Source organism: Balearica regulorum, chromosome 6, assembly GCF_011004875.1.
Source record: "Balearica regulorum gibbericeps isolate bBalReg1 chromosome 6, bBalReg1.pri, whole genome shotgun sequence".
NCBI classification, from domain to species: Eukaryota; Metazoa; Chordata; class Aves; order Gruiformes; family Gruidae; genus Balearica; species Balearica regulorum.
In genome coordinates, this window is record NC_046189.1 from 3,363,053 (window position 1) to 3,383,468 (window position 20,416).

Below are 20,416 nucleotides of genomic sequence, written 5' to 3' on the forward strand. Positions count from 1 at the left end.
TGCAGAATCAGGTTAAAACAGGGTGATGAAATCAGTCATGACACAATTATCCAACTCTATTTGTTGTGACATACCCAGATGATCACAAGCATCTGCTGAGAATATACACACACCAGAAAAAACCCAAAAACTTTTCTATGGCATGAACATGGTTGTTGAGGGAGAAGCATTTTTTCCTGAGAGACTTACCGGAGCAGACCCAAAGTGCCCTGGTGTCTGCTCTTACTCCTTTTGCTCAAATAATTTTACCATCGATGTCACCAAGAGCTGTATGCATGCAATAAGGGGGCAGGGGTGAAGACCCCAAAGCATGCTCAATTGCTTCCATGCTATTACTCTCCAATCTTGATAAGAAATCAAGTTTCAGACCATTTACAAATGACTGACACATTTGGAAATCCCATCCAACTTTGAGCTTTTGAAAGCCAAAAATGAAACCACTAGCAAAACTGACACATGGTTTAGCAAGGCCAGGAATAAACCTGGAGTCTTTGATATCAACCAGTGGTGTTAATATTTTTTTTTCCTTTTTGTTGTTTTTTAGTAAATGTTCTCATACATCTCAATGCCACCAAGAGATTCAAATAACGCCACAATTCCAGTGACAAGGGTGAAGACTCTCCAGGGCATCACCGCTTCCCTGGGCCGACTCAACGGCCAGTCTTGGCTTGGAGAACATCAACATGGTTCAGAACTGCAAAGGGCTCTGGGATTTGTTCTTCCATCATTGAGCCAAAATTTAGGGGTGCTTAGGGTTGTCGTTACTGTGCCATTTTCAGTTGGGATGTACACTTTCTACTTCATCGTACAAATGAAAAGGAAATCTCAAAGCAGCTGTACCCAGTGCTGGTTTAGATACCCTGGGCATCTTTTTGAGGAACGAGATTTCAGACACAAACGGGTGTCATCACAGGTTGCTCCCACAGGAGAGAAAATACATGTGAAATGGATGCGTTGGATAATTTGTCATCACTGTAAAAAAACTCTTTGTATTTCAGTGCACATTTATGGAACAAGCCGGTGCTGGAGAACAAGTGAAAGCATGCTTGTTACACAACTAAGCAAGGAGAGTCAGATGAGACAGATAGCTCAGATTTAACAAATACATCAGGGCAAACTTGGGGCTGACTTACATACTTACACTAGTCATCTCTGGGGACTGCCACAGACCGACAACTTTGGTACTCTATATCGGAAATACTATGGGATCGGTTGGGTTTTTTCACATTTCTGTTTGATATTAGGGTTTATTTCTAGCATAACATCCATGGCATTTTTATACATTTTAATGCTACATGGAGTTATCAGCTGAATAACTGACCTCCTAAACTCTTATGCGAACAGTTATTTGTACCATGCTTTGCATGCTATGTATTGTCATGCAATGTTTAGGACCTGTAACGTCTTTTTCCATCTTTAATGATACTCCATAGATCGCCCATGCAAGTCACACACAGGCAAAACTACAATAGTAGGATTAGCTTAAATTTGTATTATAGGGAGGGAAGGAAATGCTTGCAAAAAAATATCTTTGCGTAGAAATGAACTTGGAAATACATGATATACATGAAGCAGGAATTTGCCTTTAAAGTTTTTAAAGAAACATCTGTGACTCCAGATATTTATATGCTATGGGGTTACCTGCTGGCATACCCCAGAGGAGGGCAGCCAGCTGCCAAAAACCAATTCCCCGATTGATTTCAACAGGGAAGCACTGGGGTCCTTCACGACAAAGATGCCGAATAGCCGCTGCAGTGCTGTCAGCAGGTTGGGTATAACATTAATTTTCCACATATATTGACATGATTTTCTTAGACTCGGCGAACCTTGTGTCATCTTTCTGGGGCAGCTGCTTTTCCCTCCCTGTGGCTTTCACATGATCTGGATATTTGCCCTGTCAAGCACTTTGCACAACAAAAACACATGTGAGCACAGTCTTTTGGTGTTGCTTGGTGTCATGCAGTGATGGAGAGCACCCAGTGGGGCTTGGCGTGAAGGTTAATCAGGCAAGACAACACAGGGGGATTAATGTTACGCTGCCTCATCACACTGCCGTTGCCTTACGTCACCCCACAAGCTATTGACCTTCAGATGGAGTCTCAGGAATAAAAAGAAAGGTTTGATCTCTGGGACTTCTGTTTTGAAACACAACAAAGCTGCTCAGAAGGCCCTTTCCATACTGAAATTTCATAAACAGAGAAGGGACGGAGGAAGACTGTCTGATTTTTTTCCAGGCAAATCAGGCCCCCGGCTTGCACTCAGTGCAGATCCGTTGAAGCCAACGTGGTTTGCAGAGAGGTTTCTGTTACGGGAAGGGTCCAGCACTCTGGAGGTGGAATCCATCGGCTTATAAAGAAGGTGTTTGAGTGGCATCACAAAAGGGACTCCAACCACACACCTTCTCCAAGCAGATGAGGAGAGAGGTTAAGGGCCAGCTCAGGGATGGGGTTCCAGTGGAGAAGTTCTCCACCAAACTTCTTTTACTGTCTTAAGCCAAGAACAAGACTTTCTGGAGTAGCACATTGCCCATCTCCCCCACTAGCAGCAAGGGGACATCCCACATGGCGTCCCCACGGCCAGCAGCAACCTTCTCAGTCTCCAGAGTATTTTGGGTCAGGGCCTCAAAGAGTCACCATCACAGCTGGTGTGTTCATCCCCTATTTCCCTGCCTCAGGAGTGGATAGGATGGGGCAATTTAATAACTCTGCAGAACGCCCTACATTTGCATTTTCATGCCATGGGTGCAAAAGGATGGCCACAACGGTCTGCTGCCCATCCAAGGGCTCCGGAGCTACCTCCTGGCAGGGATGCCAGCTCGGTCTGCAAACAACAGCACGCTCAATAACTACAAACACGGGGCCACACGCTTCAAACCTTTGTTTTTAAACCTCTGAACGTCCATCTCAGTCTTGCCCCTACAAAGGCTTTAAACAGCGCAATGCCAGCAGATACCATGCTGATGGGAGCCATCAGCAGTTGGCCATTACCTGTGATGTCTTTAACCAGTCCTTTGGCCCCAGCCTTTTCTGGAGTCATGGATGAACGGACACTCGCCACTAAGTCTCCAACTATGCCGTGGAGAGCGGTAAAATTCTCTAGGTTGAAAAGGTGCATATCGAAGGGTTCGCTCGCTATTTCCTTTAACTCCCCTTCCACTGCATCCTGCACGCCGACCGCAAACATGTTTACACGGGCCGATTTAAGGACAGATGATGGCAGAGCCACATCATCCTGGGATCGTCCATCCGTTAACACTATAATAACCTGGGGGATGCCTTCACTGGCTCTGCTTCCAGCAGCTTTAGTGAGATGGTTCTCGATTAGGTACTCTAATCCTTTTCCAGTCTTGGTGCCTCCCCCCACGTAAGGCATGTTGGCAATATGGGACAGGACGTCTTGGGTAGAGGGGTAGGTATTTAACTGGAACTCTGTGTGGGGGTTTCCGCTGAACTGGACCAGGGCAAAGCGAAAATCATTTCCTCCCACATCTAAAGCTTTTACAACATCATACAGAAACTCTCGAACGAGTTGGAAATGTTCCTTCCCAATGCTCCAAGAGGAATCCACTAGAAATATTATATCAGCCACGGCAATGGTTTTGACAGCTTTAAAAAAACAGATGGGGGTTTAGGATTTTCTATCGGTCAGCGCAAACATGCCGCCACCTCCTCCTCCTCCTCACCCAAACGACCGACAGCCTCTTTTGCATGGTGGAAGTGAAGCTTAGCTTCCCCTTATTGCCCGCAGCAAAACAAGAAGCACTGGGGAAAAACCAGGCAGCCATCAGCCCCCCAACGCCATAGGCACCGGGGGACAGGAGGGAACAGCATGCAACCTACCCTTTCCGGGATGGAGAGGCAAGATGCTTCTCCCCTCCCAGACCCTCACCGTGTGGGTTTGGATGCCAGCCCTGAGCCAAAGACGCTTGTGGCTTCACGTGTGAATTTGGGCTTGCTTGGCTTCAAGCCATCTGTGGTCTTCTGGGAATTTTTTTTTTTTTTTTTTGGCTCACTCAGGGCTTTGCTGGCTCCGCGGCAGTGCTCGAGGAAGAAAGAGCTGCTCAATTTAAGCAGCCTAGGTGCTGGCATGAGTTTTCCTTACTTTTTCTGCTGCTAACATCCTTCCCCACCCATGACACCAGCTACTGTCACAAAGACTCCAGTGCCTCTTCTTAAAAAAAAATCAAACAGCCTTTCTGTAGGTTGTGATAGCGCTCTTCTCCCTGCAAAAAGCCTTCCTACACATGCAAGGAGGGCAACAGAGCTCTGCCCAGGAGAAAACCCACTTGGGGCCACCCTGGGCACACATCCCACACCTGTGTTCCCCATGGAGCATCCTCAAAGGCCAGCCACTGGCCAGCAACATGCTCGGGAAGGCACCGCGCGTGTTGGCCAAGGTCTGGGTCCGAAAGGACCCTCAGCCGAGTGGGAACTGCAGAGCAGAAAGTAAACCACAACATACCATCGACATGCACGTTAAAAACCAAACGGTGCGAACGTCTCGTTGCAAACTAGCGGCATGTTCATACGGGGGCGAAGTTGGATAAAGCAGTCCAGTCTTACCTGCTTGCTGCTGGGCACGAACCAAGCAAAAGCCTGAGAGTAGGAGGCAAAACATTGCCGCAAAGGGCAAATGTCGATGTTTCCTCATTTTGGTCTTTTATCTGAGTTTTCCTTTTATTCTCTTTGTTTCAAAGCACCCAACGTGAGACCTAATGGAGAAAGAGAAGTAGAGTGAGAAACAGCAGCAGTGCTGGCCAGGCATGGATGAGGCACGAGATAGAAAAGCCAAACCACGCGATTCTGCGATGCTTTTGTGGCATTTTGGCAGGAAAAAGTTATTTTAGTGCTGGCCAGATTCTGCTTCATAGCAAGCGTTTCCTTGGATGAGGAATCATTGCTCACGTAATTGGCATTTAATCACCCCTGTGGACTTAGAGGGCTTTCTCCTTGCCTATGCTGCCCAGGTAATACCTAATACACAGGAAAATGGTCACCCTAGGTTTCTACCACCAATGATGGCCTCTCTCCTGTCCTCCTCACCCATGGATGACTAGCTGAAACATCTTGGCCAACACATTCTCTCTTACTATTGCCCTTTTTTTTTTTTTTTTTTTTTTTTTTTACAAACAGCATAATAACAATTGCCCTGAACATCCCTCTTTGCCTCAACTTACCTTTTCAGCTGTCCCAAATATACAAATGGAAATTTAATTACTCCAGACCCAAGTGAGCCACATGATGTGGCTGTACATCAAAAAGCCCTCGGACTCCCCCAAGCTCGCAGCCCCAGGAGTGGAGTAGCCCACGCCAGCTGATCACATTTTGGAAAGGCACCAAGAATAATATTTTATGTGTTAGAGCCAAAAATATAATTTATGGAAGTTTCTTATCTGTGATTCACCTGGCAAGTCTTCTGAAATAATGTCTCCTTCAGGAAAGCTGTGTATATGTTGTCATAGAGATCACCAATTTATTATTTAATCTTCCTTTCCAAACCTACAAACAGAAACCATCAAGGCTTGCTTAACTGAGAAAATATCCTCCCAAAAGGGAATGCAGTGATTTAGTACTTTTCACTCCCCAAAAGGGGCTCAATTACTTGAACAAGCCAAAAAGTAAATCAAATATATCAAACCATTAACTGGGTCATCATGAAAAAAAAAATTTAAAAAATCAATTTTCTCATCACCATCCTTGCCAACTCCATCAGGCCAGAGAGCTATGACCAAATCAAGAGCCAAAGAGAGCTGGGGGGAAGCCCAACCCCTCTTTAAGGAAAGCCATGGTAGTTACACAGATGGCCATCGTTGGCACAGCCGGAAACAGAACCAGGTGCTGGGAATTACAGAGAATTGGGAAATAAACATCCGAACAGCTGATCCCTCTTCCACTGAAGAGACAACCCTCAGGGGTATGGGGCTGGGATCAGTGGAAGGGAGGGGACAACCTCCACCTTGTTTCCCAAAACCCGATCCTGGCATTTGACTGGCTCCCTGCGTGTCAGAGCTGGGTTGGGCTCTGCTCCTCCACGGGAGATGGGGTTTGCGGCAGTGTTTGCCCTTCCAGGTGCTCCGCATGGCATTTCTGAATGAGTCAGGCAAAAGCTAGCCCCTGTCTTTCCCCCCACATTTGTGTAGTGTAATAATAATATTAATAATAATGCTCATACCAGGTGGAGAGACATTTAATGGGCACCCAGAGCCAGCAGCTAGCACGCAGCATTAATTAAGATGTGACAAGTCTTTCCTGTTATTGGCAACTCCTCAATTTATAGAGGCGGCTGCTGCTGCAGCCCAGAGGTATCGCTATCATTCATAAAAAGTCTAAAAAAAAAAAAAAAAAATCATCCTTGTTAGCTGGCACCCATCCATCCCCCCGGCTATTGGAGTCCAAGCCAAACCTCAGAGTGCCTCCAGCGGGAGCGAACCAGCTCGGCTGGACCCTGTCCTTGATTTACAGCTTGCTCCCAGAAAACCTAGGTACACCCAAAGGACACACGGGGAGGGCAAAGACGGGCTCCGCTTCCCCACGGGTGCAGGGGTGGCCGTGGGCGTCACTGCGGGGTTCGTCCCCTGAGCACACAAATACAGAGCTGAGGTTTGCAAAAAGCACTGGGGTTGTGACAAGCAGCCATCCAAGGCCACCAGAGCATCTCCTCTCTGGGCAGAAGAGGTTTATGGAAGAGCCGCAAGGTTTTTTGAGACGGGCTTGCCTTGCAGTATCCATTGGGAGTAAAAACGCCGCTAGCAATGAATGAAAAAAGTGGAATAAAATGCACGCTACAGAAAAATGGCCCACTAAAACAACACACGCAGTAAAAGTGCTAGTATTCCTTTTCCAAAATGCAGGAAGTTATGTTATCATCCTGTTTATTAGCTGCTGGCGTCCTATCCCTCTGCAGTCCCAACAGCTGGGGGTGAACAGACCATCAAGATAAATCAGTGAAAATTAATGCCTTGCCAGCTAATAAATGACAAGACCAAAGCAAACATTTGGGTTTGGTGGTTTTTGGTTTTTTTTTAATTTGAACATTGAGAAGCTGCAGAGAGTCTTACAGGGCAGTTTCCACCCAGGAAACAGAGCAGAAGGGAAAGGCAAATCTCCCCCGGTGCTATCAAACCTCCCTCTTCCTCTGTGGAAGCTTCCTCTATATTTTTGGTTATATGAAAGCAGAGCGACTTGTTTATCCACAAGAGATAAGTTTTAACATCACGCTTCCCCAACAGCCATCCAAAAATCATGAGGAGTGGAATGAGTTATTAGAAGGAGACAGGCAGCAGAATCTTGCAGGAAGAGATGGTTGATGTCTCTTAGGGACTGATAACTTATGGAAAAGAGGAACATTTAAGCACAGGTGTTCCTGATCCAGGTTTTCCCTTATATCCCCCCTCCACAATACCCTCATTAGCAAAGGAAGAGGAGTTGGGGGATGCAGGAAGGGGTGGGTGAGGAGGTGACCTTTCTGTAGGGGGTGGCCATGGAGGAGAAGCAGCAGCACCAGCAAAGACAGAAGGTTGGTTTTTTTAGAAGTAATATGCTTTTTGGGGGTGTTGAATCAAAATTCTGTTCAGCATCTGGTTTGACTGAGCTACCAGTAGGTTACTGACTCAGTGGGAGGAGTGGGTTTAAGGCAATAAATGATGTGATATATATTTTTTTATTTCTTGGGTGTTTGGAGGTCCTGGCTTGGTGAGGCGCATCAAGTATTCTGCTTTACTTAATGTGCTCTTGCTTTGTGTCCTGAACTACCACTGGTTGCAGAAGATGGACGTAGCATCAGCTTGCAGGGGGTGCAGGATAAAAACAGAGATGTGAACTTATGTTAATTCATTTCAATTCTTGATTATGATTAATACTTGTCTTGCAACTTGATTCTCCTGGATTGTTGTTATTTTCAATAAGGCAATTTTTTCTTGGATTTTTTTTTTAATGGAGTGTTCCTTGGAATTCTGAGGGGTAAAAGCTCTGGTGGAGCTTTTGGTATAAATCCTACAAGCTGGGGGGAAAAAAAATGCTGACTAACCTAACTACTGAGTGTCTTTTGAAAAGGAAAGCATTTTCTGGAGCTGTTAAGAATTAGCACCGAAACCTGGGGAGTTAGTCCCTTAATAATTCATGTGCTAAAAGATTAACTTGTGTAGTTTTCAATAATCTGAAGTTTTTATGTCTGTCTAGAGTTTATATAGTGTGTGGTGACCTCTTAATATTGCAGTATGTCCTCTATTTCATCAGCAGATATACATCTGTTACTAATAATGCTTTCAAAAGGCAATCATTTCTACCACTAATGCAATGAAGTGATTTCCTTAAATATTTTCCCCAGCAGCTATTTTTTGCTCATTGCATACTTCTCTGTGCATAAAGTTTGACATTTAACATAATTTTTTTATTTGGGTGGATGTTTCGAATTCACTTTCTAAGCAATCCTTTGCTTGTGTGTGTTTCCGCTAGAATGTAATTAAAATAAAATCTGTAAAAGTGCAAAGCAGATGAGTAGAGATTTTTTTTTTTTAAAAAAGGAAAACATAAAAGGCAGGAAAAAATCCTACAGCTGTTACATATCATTTTGATTCATTACATATGCCTCTCAGCTGGGCTGGCTGGCTTTGAGAGGGAGGGGAAGTATCTATGGCTTTGGTGTGAATAGAAACGCGATGCGTGTTGTGTCTAGATACGGATGGGTGCGATGGCAGGTAGAGGGAATAATTAATGTTGTTGCGAAATACCTCTGAAATCTGAATTCTCAGCTGGGCAGTGCTTCAGGCACTGATGCTATCTGTTGTGCCGGATTGTAGGAGAAAGCAATTGGATTGTCCAGCTTGAGCTGTTGGAGTTTCCTGCGCTAGCGTTTTGCAGTTGTTGCTGTGTTTCTTTACCTCAAGGCTAAAGGACTGAGCTGGGCAGAACTGCCTCTTGGGGTGTGACAACCAGGAACTCCAAAATGAGTGATTTATTTGTGAAATGCGGGCCGTCGCGGGGAGATGAGCAGCCTTTGGGAAAGAACAGAGGACCCAAACTGAGCGAGGCTGACAGAGCAATGACTGCACGCTCTTCTGGGGACAAATGGCTCATTTTTGGCCTTGGCTTTAGGCAGCCTGTGCGGTTTTGCTAGCTGGCACAGCCAGGGACCTTTGGGATTTGCTGCCCCAGACCAGACGCGTGGTCCAATTTTCCTGCCCAGCCCCAGGGGCATCCCCCCTCCCAAAAAATATTTTGAATATAAGCTTGCAAAACAATTGCAGCCCTAAATCCCCTTGTGCCTGTGGGGTGGGTCATCTTGTAGTGGGAGAAAGATGCGGATTCGCACCTGGGTCGTAACAGCTTCTCTGCAAGGGGAAAAGGCAGGACCAGAGGGAGGGCAAAGCATCGTCCCGCAGGTGGGATGCTGCGATGCATTATCGGACCCCTCTAAATATCTGCTCCGTGGGGGTGACGGGTTCAAAACCAAGGGGCCTTTCCATGCCTCATCACCACCGTGTTTCCCAACGAAACTTCTCAGCCCACAATCCCCTTGACTTGGCTGTTCTGTGACGTGTGTTTCCCTGGGAGGCAGCAGCGAAGCCGTGAGGCTGGAGTAAGCCTCGCCAGTGGCTTGAAAGCGGTCCCCGGCCACCCGGAGCAACTCTTTGCACCCCCAGCAGTGGGATGTACAACCAGCTGTGGAGCAAGCAGGGAGGAGAGACAGCTCCCAAAATCCCAGCACGGAGCCGTGGTGGCACAAATTGCCCTATGGAGGCGATGCACGTTCCTCTCTCAGCTGGGTGAAACCCCTCTTAAATTTCTCTGCACTTAAGAGCTCTGAGCTGGGGGGGAGAACAGTAGCCAAAAGCCACTGCCAGCAGTGAGTTGGGCACCTAGGAGGCTAAATGCCATGATTTTTTCCCCGTGAAATAGCTCAGCCGCCTTTGAAAAGGGACATAAGTCTCCCAAGCCTCTGGGCACCTGGCCACGTCTTCATCATACGGCACCAAATAGCGCCCGGCCACGCAGCCCTCCAGAGAAGCAAGGCTATTTCTAGAGACTTGGGATGAGCTCTATGGGACAGATTCTGAATTTCTTTGTGGCTTCAAGAAGCTGAGCGGAGCCGTTTGAATTTGTACCGGCTCTCAAAAGAGAGCTGGTTTCCATCAGTGTTGCTGCCATCTGTCATCGATGGCACTGGGGAGGTGAGGGTTGTTGGGTTGAGGGCTGTTCCTGGAAACATTTCTTCCTACAAAGGTAAACCTGAGCATTAAAAGCAAACAAGCCTAAAAGGGTGGAAAAAAAAAATCTTCCTGCTTTTGCAAACTGCTTGAGCTCTGATTTTGAAAACCGGTGTTCAGGAAAGCAATAGGGTTATGTTGCATTTGTATCCTACCTGGGCAGGCTCCCTGGGTGCTAGCATTTAATAGGAATCACATATTCATTTCTGTTCTTATAAGCATGCTGTTGGCTCAAAATCTGGTTGTTTTCTTCAGCTGAAGACTGAGACTAAAATAGAGTAGTTAATAAGAGGAAAGGGAGTACTTGCTAAAAAAAAAAGGAAACTCCCTCAAAGATCAATGACTCTTTATGTATAGTAACCTAAGCCTTCCAGTGCCTCTCCACCCAAACAAATCTGCTCCTTAATGTGGAACACAGATCACTTAAAAAGGTGGAAAAAGTGATGGGCGCGCAGAGCGGTGAGGCTGACCGTGATTCACAGCGGAGCGCGGGCATGCAATGCCACCCGCGGCCAGCCCCGCTGCCGTGCACGCCCAACGCGGGCGCAGGTTCGTCCCTTTGCTGCAAATCAAATAGATCCAGGCTGGGAAAACACAGTCCAAGGCTGGCAAGACCCTGTAGTTACCAAAGTTTGCACTGATGGAAGGAATAAGATGTTCCCTTCTGTTCCCAGACAGGCACGTAGCAAAAGTTAGGAGAGGAACAACAAATTATTTTTTTTTCTCCTTGACATGTGGGAAGAGAGCGGGGGCTGGTTTAGCTCACCCTGAAATCAGGGAGGTTAGTGCGTTTGAATGGAGAATTGTAAAGGTATCTGAAAAAACCAGAAAGGGATCCGGGGAGAATGCTGAAAAACGGAAAGGGAATGAATGAATGATGATGCGGCAGCAGCAAGTGTGCAGCCCTGCACTCCCAGCTTAGAAATGCCATCGCACCCCTGGTCACGGTCAACCTCTCTGCAAAGACCAGGGTGGGAGGAGGGTATAAGTTTGAGGATGGAAAGCCTGTTTTCCTGAGCTCTGGGAGCTGTCTTGGTATCTCTGTTACTGCGAAGTCAAGGGATGGCACCAGGGACATGCATAGTTGTCTGCTCCGCCACTGCTTTCCTACACAACCTTAGAGAAGTCTCCCAGCTCCCTGCAACAGCCTCTGGCTGGAGACATCTCTCTGGCCTCCACAAAGCTCCCAAACTGGGTGGTTGTGCCCCAGAAACAGCACTATATAAGCACAGTAATTATCCAACCATAAATACCGATGCATTTTTTTTTTAACCAGTAAGTAATGGGGTAAAGCCAGAAGTTTGAAAAATGCAGCATTCCTCCCCTGAGAGTGTCCATGAATCATCACAGCAACCCCAAATGAGCTGAGAGTTTCCCATTGCACCCACTGGAACCAGCGTGGCTTTGGCCACCTCCGCTCCAGCCGCTTTTTTGGCCCCTGTGCCTGGTCAGGAAACCAATTTGGCCCCAACCCTTTCTCGCCCTGGGCTCCGGTTGGGAAGGGAGGGCTTTGAGCCGAGAGGGACGGTGGCGGAGTGTCTCCGCGATTAGTCATAGCTGCCCCCTCGGCAAGAACATCGCTGCGTGCAAAGCCCCGGGGAGCCGAGGGCGAGTGGGGCTACGGGGGGAAAGGCTGGAGGGAGCAGGGATGGGGAGGTGGATCCATGCAAGGCAGGATAGCCCTTAGGGGGAAAAATATCTGATGCTTGGCCAATTTCCTTCTCCATGGGTGACCATGAAGGTCGTCCCTGGAGCCACAGCAGCACTGGGCCACCCCGGAGCAGCAGGGACGTTCCCGGCAGAGGGACCTGCGTGGGGTGGAGAGGCTGACAAGCATCTCTGGCCCGTTCATCCTACCTTGCCTTGAGGCAGGAGGCAGGAGGGCTGCTATCAAACAACCCCCCAGCCCTGGGGACATGTATTGGGAGCAGGAAAGGGGCAGTGAGACACCCCCTTGCAGGGTCCCATCGTGCACCCACCTCCTTGTGCCCCAGCAGCTCCCCAAACCGCTACGTTCCCTCCTGGGGCCACCCACCCGCTGCTCCCTAAGGCATCCCGCTCCCATCCCACCAAGCCGCCGCTGCAGCGATTTCAAGGCATCAAAGGCAAACGCTGTCCCGCAACAGCAGAAATGCTCTACTTGGGGGAATTACATTTATTTACTGTGCTGGTGGGAGCAGGAGTGTCCCAGCACACCTGCGGTGCGTGGGCTCGGGGAGGGGGCTTCTGGTGTGAGCAAGCCGGTGGTGTTGCTCTGCTCATCTAAGAGCAAGACGAGCCCGGGAGCAGCCTTCCTCTGAGGACACCGCTCGGCGCATGGGATGGGTTTTGTCCAAAATTCCTTGAAAAGTCCGCAAAGACTAACACCCTACGGAGCGGGGGGAACGCAGCACAGCAGCTGCTGAGCCCGGGCTAAGGGTTCCCGCACGGAAAGCAACACTTACCCCTGAGCGAACCCAAAAAAAAAAAGTTGCTAATTCCAGGATTTTCCGCTCCGAAGCGCTTCTCACCCTTGCTTCATGGCGTGTCGGTGCTGCTCAGCCTTCCCGGTCCCTGCTCGCCTTGCTCGGTGGGGTGCAAGCACCGGCGGAGCCAGGGAAATGGGGGTGCGCTGGTCCCCGCAAGACGGCCGCCGCGGGTCTGAGCGAGGCTGGAGGAGGCGGCTGGCGCGGGAGTGCCGGAGGGCCGGGCGATCCAACGCCGCAAATGGGATCCAGATGGTTGGGGCTGAGGTCAGAGCTGCTCATCACACGCAGTTCCCCCCTGCTTCCCGCTCCCCCCTCCTCCTCCTCCTCCTCGGGGGACGCCTCCGTTCTGTGTGGCTTCCCCTTCCCGCGCTGGCCCCGTCGTCTCCAAAATGTTTCTCCCCGTTATCAGCAAGAAGAAATATATATAAGTAAACCAACCAAACAAAAAAGCCCTGCAGGGTTGCAGGAGCCGGTTTACCGATGCCTTGCAGTCGGGAAGGGCTGGGCTTGGATGTTTGCAGGAGCCAGGACGTGCCAAGGACCATACCAAGTTACGCAGGGCTCCGGCAAAGCGCCGTTTGGAGATGCTCAAGGCTGCGGAAAGCTCAGCCTCTCCCCCTGCGCGCTTATAATCATCAGCACAGGGGGAGAGAGTCTCTTTTTAACCCAGTTTGCTAGTTATGTGTAACAGCAGGGGGTTTTTTACCTGCCCAGGTGGGGAGGAAGAAGTGTTGGGGTGTTATGTTATAGCATAACTTATAAAGTTAGTCCTTTAGCATAAGATTTAATATTTTAAAATACATATAACTTAGTGAAAGGTTTAGAGTAAAAGTTTGAAAGGCAACAAATCAAGTCAGCAAGTTCCTGACTGGTGGTTTTATTATTTTTTTTTTAAACCTATGTGTTGTAAAAAAAAAATACCCTTAACCTTTTATTAGGCAAAGCCTAATCAGGCAGATCTAGGGGCTAATTTTAGCCCCCTGCCTCAAGTGATGGCATGTTGCCGCTCGGAGTTAAACGCTTGAGTCTGGACTGGGCTGTGTTTAGCAAGAAATGATGGTATGGAAATATGAATTCTTATCTCTTGCCCTTACTTGGGTCCATATAAGGCTGGAACAGAGTTGGCGTCCCTGGAATCAAATAGTCAAATGCTCTTCGTTTCGAATGGGGATTTATGATGTTTGCTCTAGGTTTTGTGCTCTTTGAAAGACTAGCCGCATAAAGAAATAGCTGGAATGCTTCAGGAAAGTGCTGAGCCCTTGAACTGATGCAATAGCTCGTTTTAGAAATGGTGCTTGGCTTGGCGCTCGCGGAGACTGAGCGACGACCTCGGAGAGGGATCCAGCGCAAACATCCCCAGCCGCGTGCCCAAAAGCAAGCAGGGTGTCGTGTCTCACCCCGCCAAAATCTGGTGAGCTGGAGCTGAAAGGCGAGGGTGTTCCCAAATAAGAAATGTGCCTGGCAAAAGGGAGCTGCTGCTGCTGAACAAGGGATGGGGAAAACGGGGTCTCCTGGGTGAGGACGGCTGCTGAAGGATACGATACCTGAAACAGAGGTGCGCTGTGTTGGCAGAAGCACCCAAACCAAAGGATTTACCTTCTGTGGTGGCACGAGCATCCCGGTCAAGCCGCAGCTCGTGGTCGCGGCCGCTCTCGCCAAGCGCGCGGGCGATGTGCTGCCCTGCGTCTTCTCCTGCCTTCGGGCTTGCGGGGCAGCACCTCTCCTGTGCATCCCCTGCTGTCACCTCCAGCAAGAATTGCATCCAGCCTTTCCGCTTCACCACCACCAGTGGAAACCAGTATGGTTTGGTCATGAGAGCTTAATGGTAACTGGGATCTGTGTTGCCATTAGTTTCAGATAACCTTCAGAAACCAGGGTTTTCTGCGTGGAGAGGAAGGAATGCAGGAGAAGAGTTTGAAGTGACTAAAAAAAACCCAAAAACCTCCCAAATTGTAAAATGCAGGGAAGCTCCAGCCACCCCAGGACAGTAGGGAAACCAGCCAAGACAGAGGATTGGAGATAATTAATGTAAAATATTGGCAAAACACAATGACCTGCACTGTATGCCTATCACAGTTGGATTGAGAACATATTTAACTCGGAAGTCAGTATTTATTCTTTTTGCGATGCAGAATTTGTCTTAATATGGTTTTAATATTGAAGGGACTTTTACCAAGTGCTCCAATAATTAAATGAGGTTACGAGAGGTCTTAAATTCCCCTCGGATTGCCTTTATGGCTGTAGTAACCAAGCTCAAAGGTTTTCCTTTCCAAAAAGGGGCTTTGTAGCTGGTGCATGGGGTGGGGGGGAGCAGCCAGCCAGGATGCTCGGGGTGTTTTGGGGTGGGGTTGTTGGTGGTTTTTTTTTTCCTTCCACTCATGATCCTTTCCAATTCTTCCTTTAGTGGTTCTCTCTCTCTCTGTGTTGGTGACCCCCTGCAAAGTACCACAGCAGCGATGGGGGACATGGGCAGGTCCTGACCGCGGCTGCTGTGACATCGCCGGGGGAAAGCAAAACCCTTGGGGAAGGGGTGACATCTGCAGGGATGGACTTCTTTCCATCCCCAGACACCAAACAAACCCTCTCTGATAATTAGTAAAAGACTGAATCACATTGTGTCGGTGATTTCTAGCGATGGCTGGGACTAAGTTTAGCAAGATTTCCTCCCTGGTATATTAATAACTAGACGTGATTAATGCTATGAGTCAGGAAAAGGGTTTTGAGGAATTCTCTTTCCACCCACGATAAAAAAACCAAAACTATGTGCTCCTTCCTTGACGGAATGCGAAGGGGACCTTGCTGTACCTCCCATCCCTGGAATAAGGGCGTCAGCTCAGGACCCATACAAAAATTCATTGAAACAGGCACAGTGGTGACATTTTGCAGTTCTCTTCTGCATGTGGATGCACTTCAGCTGGGCCACTTTTGCCCCCAGCTTAAGAAGTGCTCTGTGAGTTTCCCCTGTATGATTCACATAAGCCACGGCTCCAGGTCACCAACGTGCGGGGACACCCAGGAGCATCCCGCCACGGCTCCATCCTCGAGCACCATCTGCTGGCTTTTTCTCCAGGGACTTCTTGGGCATCCACCAAACCCAAGGTCACCTTCTTCCCCTCGAATAAAACCCGTTCCTACAAGACAAGCTCACTGCTTACTGTGAAATTAGTGGGTACCCCAAAACCCGAGGGTTGCTCTGCTCTTTCTCCATCACCAGCCTGAGCGTCTGCGCAGCGGCGTGGGGTTCGGCCGTGGCCCTCCCAGCCCTGTTTCAAAGAGCAAGCTCTTTCTCCTGCTTGCCAAGCAAGGCAGAGAGCTGCTCCCCTAAAACAAGGGCAGGGGTGCAGCTTGCATTTTCGGTTTGCTCGCAATAGATGGTTTTCATTAGTTCTAAAGGATTTGCTGTTGCTTTCGTCCAAATACTTCCCCCACCACCAGCACCCCGGTTAGGAAGCGGTCCAGGAAATATTTTCCTGAAGTTTTTCTTGGTTCTGCTTTTCTCCTACGCTTTCTGTTTGTCCGTTTGCCCCCGCAGAAATGTCTCTTGGTGTATTTGTGCCATGTTCAATACCACCCTTGACTTTGAAACAGCTGGCTGGGGGGGAAAGGGCAGGAGCATCCCTAGAGCTTGCAGAGACGGTTGGGAGATAAATGAACTGGGCAGGTCAGGGTGGGAATTAAGGCAAGAGAAGAGCCCCTTGGCTCTGCTGTTCCTGCCCCGCAGCCCTGGTGAAGAAATGAAAACGCGGCTGCAAAACGTCCCTCCCGTCCTGGAGGAGGGAGTCGCGATAGTGGGTTCGAGGCAGGCTGCGCTAGGAGGGGGCTTGGGAAAGCCTCGGGGCTGCTACGAGCATCCCAGCGCCCCGGGTGCAACAGCAGGAAAAGGCTTAAGAATGAAACCGAAAATTTCAGCCTCTCCCACGTGACTGGAGGAAAAACCCTTCCTGGGAGGGGAAGTGGTTTAAGGCTAACCGAAAAGTGATTTCCTTCCTTTTTTTTGCTTCCTGCCGTGTGCCACCCCCCCAAGTGTTATCATTTAAAATCAAAGGTGAAATAAAAGCTTCAGCCAGTGGGACTTATTAGGAGTTATTTTGATTAATATTATTCATTAATATATATTATTGGAGTTACTGCATTGCTCTGTCTTTTCTTTTTCCCCAAATCAAAATTTCTGCGTACGCTAGAAAACATTCCGCTTTTGATAAATCAGCGAATTCTTAAAAGGATGCCTGTTCTGTCGTAACATTTCTGAGGCTAATACTGCTAATAAATCACAGCAACGGGCTGACCCCAGAAGCAGCACTAAAAGCAAACCTACACCAGGGCCGTGTGTATTCTCAGAGTGTGTATATATATTCTTAATCTATGGCCTGTAGGAGAGATTGTAAATCAAAGGCACTCGGAGCCCTGACCAACTGCATCCTGCAGAAAGAGCTTTTCAGTGCCTCTCAAAAATGTAAATAACGTGAATATTTTCCCTCCTAACACAATGCACAGCTTGTGGGTAAGTAAACTGTAACGCGAGCAGTGATGCTCAGCTTCTAGGAAAGATGGTAGCTGAGCTTTTTTTTTTTTTTTGGAATAAAAGATAACTTGGAGAGCATGAGTGAGAAGTGGTGTGGCCAACGCAGATGTTACCAGATGTTGCTTTGAGTTGCTCCTGTTTTCTTGCATTAGATATTTCTAGGTGATGCCTTGCACAAGGGGATAAAAAAAAAAATAATCTTTCAAAGCCTTGGCCTCCGTGTCCCACGGCAACTTTAAAATCCTGTGCCGTGTAAAAAGATGTTTGAAATGGGCTGAATTTCAACGGTTCAGTGAAACTTCCCGTTTTGTGATGGAAAAGACTGTTACTAATTACTGGGGGAGAGAAGCGAGGTGGCTTGAAAAGAGCTGGAGTTAGAGAGAAGCCAGAAATACTCGCTGCCCACGCGGGCAGGATGATGTAACGGCAGACGAGCCGAAGAGGAATTATAGGGAATTATTCATACCCGTGAATGAGTGTTGTGTTAGTTGGGAAGATATGGGGAGGGGGGGAAAATATCTGAGAGTTTGCTGTAGCCAGTTCATTGGAAACCTGTGGTCATCGTGCACCGGCGCTAAAGAGAAATAACCGTGTGTTGTGCGAAGAGGGGGGCGGGCAGCACTGGGGATGTAAAGCTCTGTTGGTGTGCCGTACGTCCCAGTCCCCGGGGGTATGTTCTTGTTAGGGATCCCTATTAAAGCAATAAGAATATATGATTTTCTCGCCCATGTGGGGTTTTTTGTGATAAATGGAGTTTTTCACCAGTGGCTCTTGCTTGCGGGCAGGGTGAGAACAAAGCCAGCAATGTCGGACTCTTAAACTTCTTGTGGGGATAGTGACCTGCACCCCGACCTCACCGGGGCTGCTGCTTCTCTCCTGGGGCACCAGGTCCTCACCCAGCCCTCACCGTGCTTCCCTGCCAGAAACACCGCTGCTTTTTAGTCTTCGGAGCCATGCTAAGTAGAACTGGCTTAATTCAGCTGCGAAAATTGGGCCACTCACCTCAATTGGAGAGAGCTGTGAATTAAGGGGAGGAAAAACCCCACATTTTGCTCAAGGTGATCGCAGGGTTAGCTCCCCACTTCCCCTTCTCCATCTCTCACATCATGCAGCTTCTCGGGTTCTTCCCTGGGCTTCATCCCACACCTGATAGTCCCTCCCCGGTCTCTTGGGCCTTAATATCAGATTCGTGTTTTCTCTCCCGAGGGCGTGAGTGACTGCAGGAGCTGGCAGGGTGCTGGCAGCAAAGCCTTGCCTCCCACCCCCCAGCAGCGTGCTCCCCTCCCTGGGGAGGGTCGTGGTGGGCAGAGGTGGCTGCCGCTCCCCAGGGCATCACGAATCTGCTGCGACGCGGAGGGTGATGCCGTATTTCCCGGTGATAACGAAAAGCGGCGTTGGTTACCGAGCATCCTGGCATCGCTGTCACTAAAGGTACCCCGGGGTGGGATGCGCTTGTTTCTCCTCTTCTCCTCCATGGGGGGTGGTCCTTGCTGTCCCCATGCCAAGGAGTCCTGCTGGGTGGGCAAGAGGGGTCCACAGGCTGCGTAACCTCGTTCTCTTCCTTATAAACATCCCATCGCTTGACAGGGAGCTGATATAAACAGTGTCTCCGCGTCGTAGCAGTTTTGTTTGGAGTTAGCTTAAAAATAAACCCCCAGGAAAAGGCACGTACGCGGTCGGTGTGTATTTATCCCTCAGGGGCTTGTCTGCGGTTTGCACTGAGCGTATGGAACGACTTGTGCGTGAGATGTTTGTGTCTGAGGCATCTGGAGATGCCGAGTTCCTAACAAGGAGGTAAAGCTGGGCTTCCACTGCGCCGTTCGCTGCTCTGGGTAGAGCCCGTGAGGCGTCGTTTGGGAGATGCTGAATTTTCCCCTCTAAATGGCTGGAGCTTCTTTAGAAGGTACAAAAAACCCCAAGGTTTTTGCCCAAATCCATCCAGAAACTCACCCAAAGCATGGGTGCATTTCTGGCTGGTCTAGGCGGTTTTCAGAGAAATGTATTTTTCTGCATGAGCTGCAGCAGAGACACAGACACAACCTCAGTCTTTTATTCTTCTAGTTTTTCTTTAAGGAAATATCAGTTCTCGGCGCTGCCAGGTTACCCAAACACAATCAAATGTGAACAAGTAAGTGTGACTTCAATACCAAATTAAGGTGAAAAAAACCCCAAAATTAATCTGATAAAGCTGCACAAATGACCAGATATAAGCTCCCACTTAAAATCTGGCTATAATGGGTTAAAAAAAAAAAAAAGCTTTAACAAATTATTTGCCTGGGGAGAAGAATGCTGTTTTGCTGAAGTTTCTAAGTTTGGCAGGTGAGTTTGTTGTTTGTTGGGGTGTGTTTGCTGAGGAAGCCAGCCTGGTTTTGCAGAGCCAAAGGAGAAATTGAGTCTTTTCATCCCTGTAGCTCAGTTTTGGGGAGCAAACGTTGGCTGCAAAAGCTCAGGAGGTTATGGAAACATCTCCCAATTACCGGGTAACCTCCGTGGCAATGAACCTTTCCTCACCTGCAGCTTTAGGCACCCATTTGGGTGACCGCCTTCCCCCCGCAGGCACCCCCTGCTCCCGCGGTGCCAGGTCCCTGCTTGCAGCCCCCGGGCTGGGGATGTCCCTGGATGTGAAAGACCAACCTGTCCCAGGGCAGGAAGAGGTGGGGATGGCTTTGCGTGGTTACCGTTGCTGTTTACCATCCTTTCCAACCGCTCGTGGCAGAAGCGAGTGGAAAAAAAGCCTTCAGCGCTCCTTATAAAACCCGGAGCCAGCAGGCTTGCCAGCCTTGCTAACGCGTCCTCCGTCAAACGTCTCATTCATTCATTCTGCAGCGGGGACACGTGAAAATCGCATCATTTCCCCAAGGCAGAACAACAACACGCTTGTCCTTAAAAAAAGAAAAATCCCCACGTTACCTAGCAGCAAGTCACCTGTCAAGTACAAGCAAGGTGGAATGGGGCTGATCTTTATGGGACCGAGCATCTCTGTGAGTAAAACTCAGGAGGAGCAAGCCTGAGTGCCAACGAAGCCTGATGGAGTTCTGGCTCCCTGTGATCCATAAATAACGTGGCCAGGCATGCTGTCCCCTTCCCTCTGGGATGGCACGTCACTGCTCATAGGGAGGAGGCGAATCTGTGGCAGATGATGCTCTGCCCTAATTTTTTTTTTCGCTCCCAAACCAGCTGCAAACTGGTACTCTCTGCCATCACCCCAAGCGTTTGCCCGCA

General features: G+C 48.8%; 1 protein-coding gene across 18 annotated transcripts in view; it reads right to left on the minus strand.

Moving 5' to 3' along the window:
* COL6A3 (collagen type VI alpha 3 chain) overlaps positions 1-12,933 on the minus strand; it is a 62,288-nt gene extending 49,355 nt beyond the window's left edge. For 12 of the 18 annotated variants that reach the window (XM_075755926.1, XM_075755921.1, XM_075755913.1 and 9 more), the window contains exons 1-4: positions 12,649-12,933; positions 5,404-5,498; positions 4,563-4,711; positions 2,988-3,605 (exon numbers count right to left, since the gene is read on the minus strand). In XM_075755926.1, the coding sequence (XP_075612041.1) occupies positions 2,988-3,605; positions 4,563-4,650 (706 nt within the window). In that variant the 5' untranslated portion in view covers positions 4,651-4,711; positions 5,404-5,498; positions 12,649-12,933. The remainder of the gene's footprint in view (positions 1-2,987; positions 3,606-4,562; positions 4,712-5,403; positions 5,499-12,648) is intronic. The other 6 variants (XM_075755928.1, XM_075755924.1, XM_075755910.1 and 3 more) reach the window with 2 other exon arrangements.
* Between the last annotated feature and the right edge of the window lie 7,483 nt (positions 12,934-20,416).